The sequence below is a fragment of the Balaenoptera physalus genome (genome assembly GCF_965194825.1).
Source record: "Balaenoptera physalus genome assembly, chromosome: 13".
Taxonomy (NCBI): domain Eukaryota; kingdom Metazoa; phylum Chordata; class Mammalia; order Artiodactyla; family Balaenopteridae; genus Balaenoptera; species Balaenoptera physalus.
In genome coordinates this window covers 54,638,570-54,653,935 of record NC_138892.1, presented here as the reverse complement: position 1 = coordinate 54,653,935, position 15,366 = coordinate 54,638,570, and the positions used below count along the sequence as shown (strand labels likewise).

Genomic DNA, 15,366 nt, shown 5'->3' with positions numbered 1-15,366 from the left:
CCAATAATAGAAATTTTCGTTAAGTCTGTAGTTGATAGAAGAATTTTTAAAAAGACTGATTTCTTCAGAGAATCACTGTCTGTTACAGAGTTCTGTACCAAGTAAAGTGTCTAATTCATATTAAGGACAAGTAAGAAAAATTTTGTCTCAGTATGAGTTTAATATATAAGCTGGCTATTAATTTCATTTTAGTTCAGTTAGCTTTATGTAAATCAAGTTAGAACAAATCTTTATGCACATGCAGTTAATAGTTCATGCTTTAATATCCATAGCATCCAACCATGTACTTGAGGAGCTATATTAGCATTTAAACTTTTTTCTAGTATTTTAACCAAGTATTTATAGCAATCGATAAGTAAAAATTTGTAGATTTTAGACCATTGTCATCTTGAAAAATCAAAGGCTCCTAAGAAAAAGGAAAGAGTTTAAATTAGTCAATATGTCATTTCTAAAGTACTTAATTCAAGGTATAGTTAACACTGAGAAAAATTTTTAGTTAACTTTTTTATTTCCTGAGAAGTGTTTACTTCTCTGTAGTTCTAAAGACTATAGGTTACTACTTCTGTGCTGTAATGGATGTTAAAGATATCAAAAAATTGAGGAGTCTCAAATGGAATGAGATACTGAATTCTCAGATATCTCTGCATATTCAGAAAATATAAAAGGTTGCTATAAAAATCAGAACCCTTAATTAGGATCGACTAATCTGATTAAGCAGTACTTAGCATAGATTTTAACCAACTTTAGTTTTCTTAGATTTATTTTCCAAGGAAAGTTTATTTACATTGAAGAATAAGTCTTTGCTTTACATCTCCCCTTCTTTTAAGCATCCTCCTTTAATGTTTATTTTTCTTTGTTTTCACTGCTGTCATGAATGCTGACATAAGTGGGAATGCTATGCCAGGTAATGTCAGCATCGATGCAAATATACAGATCATTATCTCAACATTGCCTTTTTAAAACTGCAAATGAGAGATAGCAAGCAACATAAAGTTTTTCATTTAGAAGGCCAGGTGCCTTAATCTTACATTTGACTGCCATATATTACAAACTTTTTATTATCCCAGCTTACAATAAATATACTTGAAATTGAGAAGGCTTGTGTTACACAAAAATTACATAAACAGAGAATCTACTATTTTAATAAATATTTGAAACAAGGAACTCAATGAAGTTGTGATATTTTAAAATTGTATATTTAACCCCTAACTGAAAACCATAACAGTTACATCCACCTATGACTGCTTTCATCTACTGTCAGTATGCATAGAGAATTTTTACATAGATAATCGTTATGTGTGATTTGTGTTCTTCTTTCCTCACAGTTTCCCTCATCCTTTTCATATCTACATAGTCTTATTACTAAAAGGTCTCTAATTTAAGTAGCAGTGAGTAAATATACTTTGGAATTTTTTTTCTGACATTAAAAGGTAATTTATCTGTTGATTTTTTTCAGTATATTATATTTTATCAGTACATATACCTGTGATATTTTGCAAACATCTATAGAATATATCATATAACATATTCTTAATAAAGAAATAATTATGTAAGAATCACTAGGGGAGATAAAAAGATGGGTAATATTATTCACCTGCAATCTATATGTTAATACAAGAAATATATTTGAAAAGTATGTTTGTGCCATTCGTTCTGTTTAGCTTACCTGCTCCTCCATTTACTTTTTGGAGTTCTTTGCCAGAAATTTTCCCTTCCAGGTGACATACTTCCTGAGGTCAGGATCAATGTCTTATTCTCCCTTACATTGCTAGTAGTTAGCACATTACATGGGAAATAAATAGTAAGCCCTCCTTAAATGTAGGCTAATAAGTGAGTCACTCCAAAATGCAAGTAAGTCTCTGAGTTCTGCCTCTAGTATATTTTTCTACCTTTCTTTAATTCTTCATGTTATGATTATTTGAGTACATGAATTTTGTCATATTTAGTTCATGTCAGCCAGTTAATAGAGTAATGAAGGAGACAGACCCTAAACAGAGAATTCTGAGGCTGTATGGTAAATGCCAAGATGGAAGTATAGACAGGCTTGTTACAAGAACATTGGGAAGGCTCCTAACCCAACCTGGGAATCTGAAGCTGAGTCTTGATGCTTGAAAAGGAGTTAGCCAGGCAAATAAGGTGTAGAAGCTATAAGTAAGGGAAGTTACTTAAATACATGAGGTATAAAACAGTTCGGTCTATTTGGATACACTATCCAACTATTGCCATTGTGTAACTTCCTGAGCAGCTTGATGGAAAGAGTTTGAATCAGGAAGGCGACACATTCATATTAATATTTTTAAACTCTGTACATTACTCTGACAGCAGTGTGAAAGTTGTATTTCAATGTATCATCTGTAAGACAGAGGTCTGTTGGTAGACTATTCCTATAATCCGGGATAGAAGATACAGGGGGCTGTACTTAATGCCTTGCTCACAAACTGACGTAATGGGTCAGAGAGATTTCTCTGCCATATAATGTGTTCTTATTTATTGTTTTCCCCCCTTTTAAAAAAAAGTTAAACAGTTTTAATTTGTATCCTGCCTTTTATAATATTATATCATATATACTTTTTTTGATGCCATCTTTTCTAATTTTTTAAACTGTTCCATATTTCATCAAGTGATTGTAGTTTATTTAACAATTCCTTTATGTTAGGCATGTTTCAATATTTAGAATTATTTCTTTAACGTACATTTCTAGAAATTATTAAATTAAAGGGCATGAACATGTTCTTAGAATTTGTCATCATACCACTTTCTGAAAAGATAAAAGTTTATGCCTTTACTGACAATATGTGAGTATATTTTTATAGCATCCTTGCCAGATTATTATTTTAAAAAATCTTTTTGGTAATTGAACAAGCAATGGCTTCTCATTTTAATTGACATTTCTTTTTAATGTTGAACATTTTTCTCTGAATTATTAAATTATTTTATTTTTACTTTTTTTGGAGTTTTTGTGTTTTCTTTATCAAATTGAGCTATTTATATAGAAAAAATATTAACTTCTCATCATGTTTATATCATATTTTCTGCATCATTTACCTTTTAATTTTTTATCTAGATGCTTTTAATTTTTACATAATTTAACTAATTTTTCTTATCTGTTGCTCTCCATTTAGGCAGTCCTTCTCCTTACACGTAGTTGATAATCATTTTCATTGTCTTCTAGTTTTTCTATGGTTTGATTTTTTTCTTAATAATATATGGGGTGACATGAGGACCTAGATTTTTTTTCTTTTGCAAAATTACTAACCAATTGTACCAACATCATTCTTCCTTTTCCTGTAATGTACTTTTAAGATGAAGCTGCTCATACTTTTATTTGTCCTCATATTGAATCATTTAAAATATTTTCAGACATTTTGAACCATTAAAATTTTTTTAATGTTAGAAATATCAGTCTTTCCCATAACTAGATTTTAAGGGTTTTGAGGGTAACAATCATGTCTGCATCACATTTTCTTTCTTTCACAAGAATTATAATTTGTTATTTAATGACTGTTAAAATTTATAATAAAACTTTTATTAACCCCTATTAGTGTGATTCATAGTGGGGTATCCTAGTTTAATTCTTTTTTTCCAGGATAAAAACTGCAATTTTGCAGTGAAACTGCTCAGAGCAAGGAAACCCCTAGGATATGGGGACCTGCTGGACCTCTTTCAGGTGTGTGAAAGTGCATCATTTGATCTCACAGTTATAAAATTTGGAAATAAAATATATTTATCAAACACACAGTGTTATTCTGTTAAAGGAGTTGTGCTTCTTAAGGGACTTAGGTAGAAAATAAACTTTTTCTTTTCTCCCCATCCCCCGCCCACCCGCCAAGTTTTGATTAAAAAGAGTTGACCTTTTCCTCTTTTTTCCATGGAATGATTTTTAAAAAAATGGTTAAGGCAAGATGTCTTTATAATGCTGCACAGCCTTTTCCTCAATGTGGTTTCTAAACTCTAAACCCGTGGGAAGCTTTTTATGTAAAGCCACCCTTAAATGCATGTAATTAAAATTATTGTTTATAAAGAGAAAGCAGCAATTGCTCAATTAGAAGAGTAGAATTAATTTCTGCTTCTTAGGACCATTATGACATTTAACAGAAGAGAAAAATAATTAGAAACTTTTAAAAAATGATCTTTGTATTACTTCATTGTGATCTAGATATGGTAGATATGTTTCCGTTTTTCACATTATGTTTCAAAAAATACAGTAGATCAATAGGTTTTATTTTTTGGTTGTTCTTGATCATCTATTCTGGATAACAGAAATTTCCTTTGACCATTATATTCTCATATAAACTGGGAGAAAAAAAAGTAGGAAGGGTACCTTTGACTTACATTAAAATAGAGTTAAAAATTACTTTTATTATTAGCTTAACTCAGCTTGATAGATCTGGATAACTGTGACTGACATGTATACAATATTTCAGTGTAACTCACCTTATTTTATTCATTCTAAGATACACAGTTTTTTCACGTGTTAATATTCCCCAAATTGGTGTGCACTTTACAATTAATGGCATCTTAGAATCACTGTGGGCCAGGTAGTGTTGTAGTTGTCTTTTTCAGTGCATGTGTGAACTTGTTCATACTATCACATCAGTTGAGTTAACGTGCATTGTTGGTATTGTGTAAGTTTCATTGCTATTTGAAATGTCACCCTAGTTGTTGTGCAAAAACTTCCTGTTAACATCTTATGGTAAAGTCAAAAAAAGCACTACCATCAAAGCGTGCAGAATGGGTGTCATTGGCTTAGAAGAATATCTCAGAGACGATAGTGAAGTACTCTTCATCGATGAGGCATCCCAAACAAACAATCCAATTAAAAATTGGACAGAAGATCTAAATAGACATTTTTTACAAAGAAGATATACAGATGGCCAACAGGTACATGAAAAGATGCTCAACATCATTAATCATCAGGGATATGCAAATCAAAACCACAATGAGGATATCACCTTACGCCTGTTAGAATGGCTATTATCAAAAAGATAAGAAATAACAATGGCCTTCTTGGCCTAGAGTATGAAATTGTGAGGAAAAGGTATAAGTGATTAGAATTCATCGTATCATAGTTTAATTGGCAAAGGTAATTGGCACTGATTTTCTTTCTGGCGATATGGGTGTGTCTTAAAATCATTGTTATCAGAGCCTCTATGAAAGTACATTGTTTTTTCTCCATTCATCTGAAGACTTCAGGCAATTGGTTTCTCTTAGACACTTTTGACTCTTTTAATTTCCATTTGCATCAAATGCTGTTTACCTTAAAGAGTGGCAGCATAATGTTGTGGGAAGAATAGTGAACCAGGGATTAGAAGACATTTTCAGTTTCTGGTTTTACCACCTACTTATTGTGTTACTTCGTCCAAATCATACCCTGTAAACTCTATATGAGTATTGTGATACTCAAATGAGAAACACATGTTAATGTAATAAAAATTATAAGTGCCACTTGTTAGTATTGAAAACTTATATTTGCCTGAACAAGATTTAATAATTTGGAATGTTCTGCAGAGTTAGGGAAGGCCTCATACTTCAGTGATTCTGGCAGAATTGAATATAGCAGGATATTTACTGCTTCAGAATAGTATTTTTTGAGCTTTATTGTCATCTTTTAATCACTCATGTAAATGTTTTGTGACATTGTTATGGAAATTTTATGTCTCTGGTTTTGATTCAAAACCTTTATGCACAAGAAAACAAGGAAGTAAGGCAAGGGAGCTTTTTTGAAAACACTGTTCTTTGCCAGTCATATTTGCCTTCTCTTAGCTGTGCTAAATCAGTGATTTATACTGGCATACTGAGGGACTTTGCAGAGAGCATGCTGTAGTAAATAGTAGTCTTTATTTGCCATACCATACAGGGAGCTTTGGGAGAAGAAAGAAGGGGATTTAAATGATAAAATTAATGTTAACACTAGTTTTACACTTTTAAAGGTGATTCTGGATGACTTTCTCACAATTTCTTTTGAAAAACATGTTAAAACTCAGATTTCTGTGTCTTTATTACAATTCTTAACTTCAAAAAATAATTGATGGATGTAGTACATTTGAAAACAAATACCAAGCACGTAAGTTTAAAGTTCTCTTGACTTGGAATTTTATGTTATTTATTCAAATTCCCTGAGGATGACAAACCTGTCTTGTTCATCTTTGTGTAGCCATTCAGTAAGTGTGTATTGATTGAATTTCATTTTGTAAATTTAATAATGTATAATTCAGTTTGTGCATTTTCTAATCTTTTACATTCTTGTTGCCATTTTAAAACTTCTGAAAGTATTGGCTTGGTAGAAGGAGTTATTTTAAGATTTGGAATTACAGCACGTGCATCCAATTAGTTTAAAGCAATATTTCAGTAATAAGAGGAGTAATGTTATTGTTTTTAATGAGTTTACTTCTTGAAGAAGAAATTAGAGCCAATGAATTCAAGGCATATAATAAAATTCTAGGGAGTTTCTGAATATTCATTCAGAAATGTGGTGGGGTTGATGTATATACTATTTTTAATTACTTTTCTGCTCTAGAATATGAATTCTTATTCCTGTTTTTCCTTCTGCACTATTGAAGAAATAGAGTCTTTCTCTGAGGCAGGATAGAACTTCTGAGAAATTGCCATTAAAGAGTCTATAGAAGAAGATGGAGGAGAACCAAAGGAGTGTCAGGAGAAAGGCATGGGAGAGCTGAACTTAAGGGGGAGTAGTTCAGATACAAAGTCTGTAGTATTTATGTGAAGTATTTTAACTCTTACTGCTTGATTTTTATTTTGGTATTAATTTTACATTAGTGATTTTTTATTAAGATTGTCATTACTGGTTGTAATTATATAAAAATATTCTTATTTATGAATTATATTTAAAATTTTATTTTATATGTGTTCCAAATAAAGCATTGAAAGAGAACAGCTCAGAGGTTGTTCAGCCTTTTCTAATGGGTTGTGGAACCAAGGAACCGAAGATCACTCAGCTATGTTTAGCCGCCATTCAGAGGCTCATGTCCCATGAGGTTGTGTCTGAGGTAATGTGAAGATTTTATCTGAACTGTGCACTTACAAATCAAATCATGAGTTTTCATAAGGAGAGAATAAAACATACCTGATATTTTAATGTACAACAGTGCTTGAAGGACATTGGCTTAATTTTAAAAGGTTACCAAATTGTCTCATTATTAAATGCTCAGAATAAAGAACGAAGTACATTTTGTCAAGTCATTTGTAATCTAAGAATTTGTAGTTCACTAATATAGATGAAATCTTAAGAACCAAGCATGTTTTCAATATCACTGACAGAGAATATTATTCATAAATTATTTTTTAAAAGGTAGGAGAGAAAATCATGACTGTTTGCTAGATTATCTGAAGTGATAATTTGTTGTTTGTTAACTTAAGTGTATTGTTTGTATCTGACCTTATGACGGTAAAATAAGGAAAAACATTTCATCACTATGAATCTGCATCACTTTTCTTATTTAGGGACCCAAACACCTATATTTTATTTGTTGACAATAATTAAAATAATTGTTTTACAGACTGCAGCTGGAAATATAATTAACATGCTTTGGCAGCTAATGGAAAATAGTCTTGAAGAACTTAAGCTGCTTCAAACAGTTCTTGTTCTTTTAACAACCAATACAGTAGTTCATGACGAGGCACTCTCAAAGGTAGGAAGCCTGTTTGTCAAAGTTCGTAAATGCTTTGAGACAGTATTTGAATAAGCTGACTGAAAGAGAAAAGCCTGGTGCTGTTTGAACAGCACCTTTCCTGTAGCTATTGCGATAATGCACATTGCATGTTAAAAGCCATCGGTGCTTTGTTTTTCACAGGTTAGAAGTGAAATCAGGTTAGGGTGATGAAGCAGAGCCCCTTGGATATAGCTGACAGGCTTATTTATGAATAGGATGTGGAAAAAGAAAAGTAGCAGAAGAAAAGGAATAGAGAAAGAGGAAAAGAAAAAAAAATGTGTTTTGAGATATCAGTGTTCTCCACAGTTACCTGGGGTATTCCTGATAGCTCTCCCTTTCCCCCTTTTAAAAATAATTTCACATATATATATGTTATGTAAGCCAGATAGTTTAAATCTGTCCCTTAAGTATCTGGAAGAATGTCCTTTTGGCATTGATACATTGATACTAGGTAAGGCTGCATGTATGATAGCTATTTCTCATTCCTTTCTTATTCCCACCCTCTTTAGGAACATATAACAGCTGTTCTATTATTTGTTTCACTCTTTAAAAAGTTTTTTAAAATTAAGAAATATTTCTAAAGAACAGACAGTACAGCGAGTAATATAAAAAACAGTCTTTACTTAATGGTTTACTATTTAGGGAAATTGTTGGAGTTTCAGTAATAGTTGTATTATAATTTGTATGCCTTTAAGAATGGTTGACTTGTAAAGTAGCAAAGTATACCATCACAGTATACTGTATAGAGACTATATCTCTCTTCTAGTTATTCATTTGATGTTCTTAGGATATAGTGAGATTTTACTTAATTGCAAATAGCTTATTCTTTTACCCCATACCTGCTTTATAAAATATTTAATGTCTTTTTATATATATGTTTGTTCTATGTAGTTCCTCTTGGTTTCTAGCTATCAAATTATTGTTCTGATACATATATTTAAAATTTTATAAAAGGTTATCATTTGACCTACCCAAGCAATAAGAACTGATTATAGTTTTATAAATAAATACAGGATTTATTTTGGTTAATTTGGAAATATAATATTTGGGGATGAAAAATGAAGTATGAAGAAATAATATAAAATTGGGTAATAGGAAAGCTTCTCTATAACATGTACTTTTCTTTTATGTTGAAATTTTAAAAGTGTTAGTGGTATCAAAGGCTTGTTTTCTTTTAAATGTTTAATATAATTAATATGATAAGGCATAGCATTTAAAAATACCATTATTATGTTTTCCTCCAAGAATGGCTTCTTCTAAAACTGTAAAACTTCTAGAAGAACACATAGGAGAAAATTTTTGTGACCTTGGGGTAGGTAGAGACTTCTTAGGTAGGGCACAAATCCATGAACCATAAAAGAAGCCACAGAATGGGGGGAAATATTCACAAATATCTGACAAAGGACTTTTATCTAGAATTTATTAAAAACACTCTTACAACTCATTTATAAGACAACCCAATAAAAAATGGACAAATGATTTCAACAGACACTTTACAAAATAATCTATTCAACTGACTAATGAATACGTGGAAAGTGCCTCAGAATCTTTAGTTATCAGGGAAAAGCAAATTAAAACCACAAGCAGATATTATTACACACCCATTAGAATAGTTAAGATTTAAAAAGACTGACCATATCAAGTGTTGTTGAGAATATGGAATAATTTTGAACTCACACATACTGCTGGCAGGAATATAAAATTGTAAAGCAACTTTGGAAAACAGTTTCTTTAAAATTTTAACTTATACTTACTATGTGATCTGTCCATTTCACTCTTAGGTGTTTACTTACCCAGGTAAATGAAAATACATGTCCTCATTGAGATTTGTATGTGAATGTTCACAGCAGCTTTATGTACAGTAGCCAAAAACTGAAACAACCGAAATGTCTATCAGGAGGTGAATGGATAATTAGAATGTGGTATACTCATACCATGGAATAAAAAAGTATAAATTACTGTTACAAAGAAAAACGTGGATGAATTTCACAAATATTACAAGTGAAAGAAACCAGACAGAAAAGAGCACATACTGAATGATTCTATTTGTATAGAAAATACCAGCTAATCTATAGTGATAAAAGCAGATTGGTGGTTACCTGGGGCCAAGGGTGGAGGAAAAAATGGACTGCAAGAGCACAAGGAAACTTTTAGGATGGTGGAAATGTCTTATACTTGATTGTGGCAGTAGTTCCATAGGTGAATATAACTGTCAGAACTCATAAAATTATATACTTTAAAGGGATACAGTTATTGTATATAAATTATACCTTAATAAAGTTGATTTTAAAAGAAAAAATGATTCATTTATATGCTTAGCAAGTTTATATAGTATTTCTCCAAGTGATTTAGTGATACAACAAAGTTTGAGTACTTGCTATTTGCAAAAAAAAAGTCGTTCTGGGAAAATAAAAGCACAACACATTATTATGTACATGTTAAAAGAACCAGATTGTGAAAGGAGTATTTCACATTACCTTGGTTAATCTTATGTGTCTGTGTATTTACTGAGAGTTTGAATTATTTCAAAATCCTGAGCTTTTTGTAGTTTTATTATATAAAAGAGTGAGACTTTTAGTGTAGGTGATTGAAGCAGCGAAACAAATTATTTAATTTTGGGTTACATCAGATAAAATAAAGATAATAACCATGTTCCTCAATCTTATTTCACACTAAATGGAAATTGTTTTTTTAGGCAATTGTTCTCTGTTTTCGACTACACTTCACAAAAGATAATATTACAAATAATACAGCTGCTGCTACAGTGCGACAAGTTGTTACTGTTGTTTTTGAGAGGATGGTTGCTGAAGATGAACGACACAGAGGTAAAGTGAAAAAAGTTGTTTCCTTTTGCCAGTGGGTGGCTCTAACATACATGCTTTTCTCTTTTATTGATTGTCAGCCATTCCCCTATGAACTTAGGCTACCTAAAAATTAGAATACTTTAAAAAGTATGTTTATTTTAACTTCATTATTATTGATAATGGCAATTCAGAAGATAAATCCCCCATAATTTTATCACCCTAAGAAGTGGACTCTATTTTCCATGTTTATTTCTAACATATTCATAATTTCATATTGAAGATGATAATTTCACATTTCACACCAGATGTTGCATTATAAGTATTTTTAGCCAAACATTACATTGTATGAATTTTTCATGTTATTTTTTTATTTTTGTAATTGAAATTTTAACGGTTGCATTATATTTTGTGGCTATTCTATAATTTAATGAACTGCTTATGTTCAATAGTTTAGTATTGTTTTGAGTGTCTTCCTACATATATATTTACATCTGAATTATTTCTTTAGGGTAAAGTCCCAAGAGTGCGCTTCCCTCATGTGAATCTTTGTCTTTGCCAGTTAACATGTATTAATCAAGAATATTTATATTATGTAAAGTTTAATATTTTCATATTTTCATCAAATACTTGTAATTTTTAGCATCTTTTTCTTTGTGATTTACAACATTTCCTAAAAACTTAGAAACATGTCCTGTCACAGAGCTTACAGATACTATGTTTCTGTTATAATTTTTATAATTTGATAACTTTTAACATTTTTTTCATTTGTTACCCTTATTGGATGAAAAGTAAATTTTTTCCCGTGATCAGTTGAAAAGATCATAAGGTGCTACCAAGAGCAACCTCTCTGTTTTATGGAGTCAAGAAACAAAAGATTAAACTTTTTTTTCCCTTTAGATAGTTTTTTCTTTCCCCTTAAACTCTTCATATTAGCAATCTTTCATATCATTTGGTGTTTTTTTGGTAATACTGGTAAAAAACGGCAATACTAGTAAGTAATGATAATGCTGCCTACTCTAATAATTGCTTCACTTTTCCTGAAATTAACCATTGGTCAGATTTTTCACATTCAGTTTCAGACATTTAATCTGTTGGTTTATTAGAATATTCCCACTGACTTTGGTCTCACTTTTCCTAGGGGAAATGCAGGTGGAATTCTAGCAGTTTGGAATATTAAGGAATTAAACTGAAGGGATAAAAGAGGGCAGTTCTCCAGTTTGAATGTCTTGTATATTCATAATCTCAATATAAGTTCTGGATTGGTAGTTTTGGCTGTGTGTCTCTAAAGACTAATATCTCATTTAATACTTTCTAATAAGGTAGAAAATACTTAGAACCTCTTTCTTTTCAAGTAGTCATTGAATCAACATTTATTCAAAACAGGCTGTCATAACTTACAGGGAATGATATCTTCTTAGTATTCAAAGAAATTGGGAAGCCCCATTCTAGTTGACTCTTAGCTATTCAATACCTGTGACTGACATAGTACTTGTGGCAGATCAAGCAGCTAATTCTTTTGAAGATGGAGAGATGATAGAGAAATTAACCATGTGATAAATATTTATATGTTTGATATTTAATGGTACATTCAAAGATCATGTGGATTTTAAATCCATGAAATAAAGAGACTGGAGAAAGGGTTACTGAGAAAATCAAATGTATGTGTAAAGATACTAAGTTTATTAAAATGAATGTAAGATAGTGAAGAGTGATTTTTATGGCATTTTGTATAAAAATGGGATTCCCAATTTTTCTTTCCATTTTGGAGGCATGGTTCTGAAGTTATTAAGTTTATAATTCTATAAATAAGTATTTATTTTAAACATACCTTTTAGACAGTATATATGATTTATTAAAGGTCATTATGAACTCCTAAAACCCCTCTAATTTTGATTGCAGATGTTGTAGAACAACCAGTACTAGTCCAAGGAAATAGTAACAGAAGATCTGTCAGTACCCTCAAACCTTGTGCTAAAGATGCATATATGCTTTTCCAGGTATTTCAGTTGATAAGAATAATTTTTATTATACAATATAGTTTTGTATGAATTTTTGATTTTGGAATTTTGTATCTGATTCAGTTTTTTAAGCGTCATTTTTTTTTAATTGTCCAATTTTAAAGTGTCAAAAGAGGTACAGGTTTCCCCCCACTATCTGACAGTAGCACATTTCTGTGAAACCTTTCATAAGCCAAAATGGCCTAAAGTGAAAAAGCAATTACCTTAGTACACAATTACCTAACGAATGCACAAAATAGATCGAGATAAAGCACAGATGCTCACACAGTTCAAAGCTATGGCAGCTTGATGCTGAGATGCTGAGTGTGGTTCCCGGGGAAAGAGCTTGGCGGTACCACTCGTGCTGCCTGGGGTGTGTGCTGCCTCTACTATGGGCTCGCGGCAAAGCAAGTGCTGACACGATTTTCACTTTTGCCTTTTTTTTTTTCCTGAAAAAGTGAAAATCCTCTTCAGATTTCTTCTGGTTAGAGAAAACAGGTGCTAACTTAGGTCTTCTGTAAAAGCTAAGTGGTAAAGCGAACTTTTGAAAAGCCCGTGATACCTGTATTTAAAAAAATTCTAAAACATTAAAGAGCATCTATAGCTAATTAACACGATAAAATGTTATGTTTCACTTTAAGGAAATAAAATGAATTAAACCCTGAACTAGATATATTAGGGATGACTAGTCATATAAAATACTTCCTTTAATAGGAAAATTAAAGTACTAAACTTCTGTTCTACCTAATGTAATTTGATATGCAAATACCTGATTTTTACATTACTTGTCATTAATAAAATAAGATTAACCTGCACTGAAAATTTTATTAATTTTGATTAAAAGGTTAAGTGGTTTTTCATTAAAACCATGTTAGAATAACCATTTATCTGTGCAGTCTATACATTTAGTTTACTTATATAATCAACTATACAATTAATCAAAATTTGAATTACCGGTACTTAGTTTCTAAGGAGTAAAACCTATTATTTAAGAAGAGATACTTTAAAAAAAATTTTATGAACTATAAAATGAAAGGACATTTCATTCCAGCATGTGAAATATTTTATTTATTTTTTATTCATTGTTTGATTTATTTTCCCAGGACCTTTGTCAGTTGGTTAATGCTGATGCCCCTTACTGGCTAGTAGGCATGACAGAAATGACCCGAACATTTGGCCTCGAATTACTTGAGTCAGTCTTGAATGATTTTCCACAAGTCTTTTTACAAGTAAGCCATTTGTAGTATCTTGCAACAAAATTAATCTTTAATTTTTTCACAGATATTTTTCAAGAGAGTTAACGTATTTTTCCCCCACATTAAAAGATGCAAAAAATTATAACCTCAGACTTTAGACATATAATAATTTGCTGATATCTTAACTTTTGTTGTGCCCAAGCAGTTTGAACTTTTAACATTAGAGGGAATTCCTAGAGTGTCTAGTCAAGCATTTCCCAATCTAAGGGTGTACAGAGGAATGTGGTACGTGAGCTATTTTTATAATATTTAAAAGCCTTAAAAAATTGTTACTAATTTTTTTACTTGTTTATATGCTGCTTTGTGCTTTAACATAATTTAAATGGAAAAAAGAAGTCGTCAGTGCTTAATAAATTTAATGTGCTATACAGAATATTTCAAAACAGAAGGTTAATAGGGGAAAAAGTGAGAAAGAATTCAAACTTTTCATTTTATTTGTAAGAAGCTGAAGTCCAAAAGTGATTCAGTGATTTACATGGGGTTCTTTAGTTATTAGCAGATCTTGAACAAAAATTTAGAACTTTTAACTACTACTCTAGCTCCTTTCCCTACCATGCTGCCCCTCCCTAAGTCATCTATTTTATCCTTGCTCTTACCTACAAAATGTGTGAATCAAGTGCAAAAAAAGTAGAAGGTCCTTTAGCCCAAGAGTTGGGACTGAAACTTTTACTACGTGGTTCATAGTTTTTGGTCCATGTTAGACAACTGTTCAGTGCTTTCAATGATAATGAACAATATTAACTGATGATTCCCTTTCTTGTATTAGTATAGGATAAGTTTAGATACAACTCGACTAATCATCTTGTATAAACTGATAGTTGTAACAGCTACCACTTTGGACTGCCTACTCCATGCTATGACTTTGCTAAATTCCTTATATATCATACTCTCTTTAAGCTGCACAAATGCCTGAGAAGTACCAATTATTCCTACTTTACACAGGAGGAAGCTAAGACTTTGAGAGGGTTAAATAGTTTGTCTAAGGTTTCATAGTTTGTAAGTGCCCTCACCCTTTAGCCACACTGTCATTCTTGTTGTTCCTAAATGACCCAGGTGGACTCCTGCTCCTAGGCCTTTGTAATTCCTGCTTCCTGAACCCGGAATGCTTTTCTCCCATATGGCTTGTTCTCTTACTCTTTTGAGGTCTTTACTCAATGGTCAACCTACCAGATAAACCTTCCCCACCACTGTGTAAAATGGCAGCTTTTTTTCATGGCAGCACCCTTGTCTTTCTTACTCCTTGTTATTTTTCTTTATATCACTTATTTCCTCCTGACATATGTATTTGTACATTAGTTGATCTTCTCACTTCCCCTACAGGAAAGTAAGCTCTATGAGGCAGGGACTTAGTTCACTGTTGTATAGGTGCCTATAGTGGTGCCTGGCATATGATAGGTGTTCGATAAATATTTAAATGAATGAGTGAATGAATTTGTAAATGAATTTGAATTTGACGAGATCGGGCGCATTCAGGGTGGTATGGCCATAGACAATGAATTTGAATTTGAAATGTCTATAGTTTGGATTATGTTTTTTAATTTTGTAGGAAAAGATTTGAAAAAATGTTTCCAGATTTATTGTGCCCATAATAAATCTATTCTACTTTATTCTTCCTGCTATAATGCAGAGGGAAAAAAAG

At 31.6% G+C, this 15,366-nt stretch overlaps 1 protein-coding gene across 5 annotated transcripts in view; it reads left to right on the top strand.

Annotated features, from left to right (window-relative positions):
- The window catches only part of MON2 (MON2 homolog, regulator of endosome-to-Golgi trafficking), a 204,650-nt gene that overhangs the window by 16,695 nt on the left and 172,589 nt on the right, over positions 1-15,366 (top strand). For all 5 annotated transcript variants that reach the window (XM_082422679.1, XM_082422677.1, XM_082422678.1 and 2 more), the window contains exons 3-7: positions 6,880-7,007; positions 7,518-7,649; positions 10,366-10,495; positions 12,374-12,471; positions 13,575-13,700. In XM_082422679.1, the coding sequence (XP_082278805.1) occupies positions 6,880-7,007; positions 7,518-7,649; positions 10,366-10,495; positions 12,374-12,471; positions 13,575-13,700 (614 nt within the window). The remainder of the gene's footprint in view (positions 1-6,879; positions 7,008-7,517; positions 7,650-10,365; positions 10,496-12,373; positions 12,472-13,574; positions 13,701-15,366) is intronic.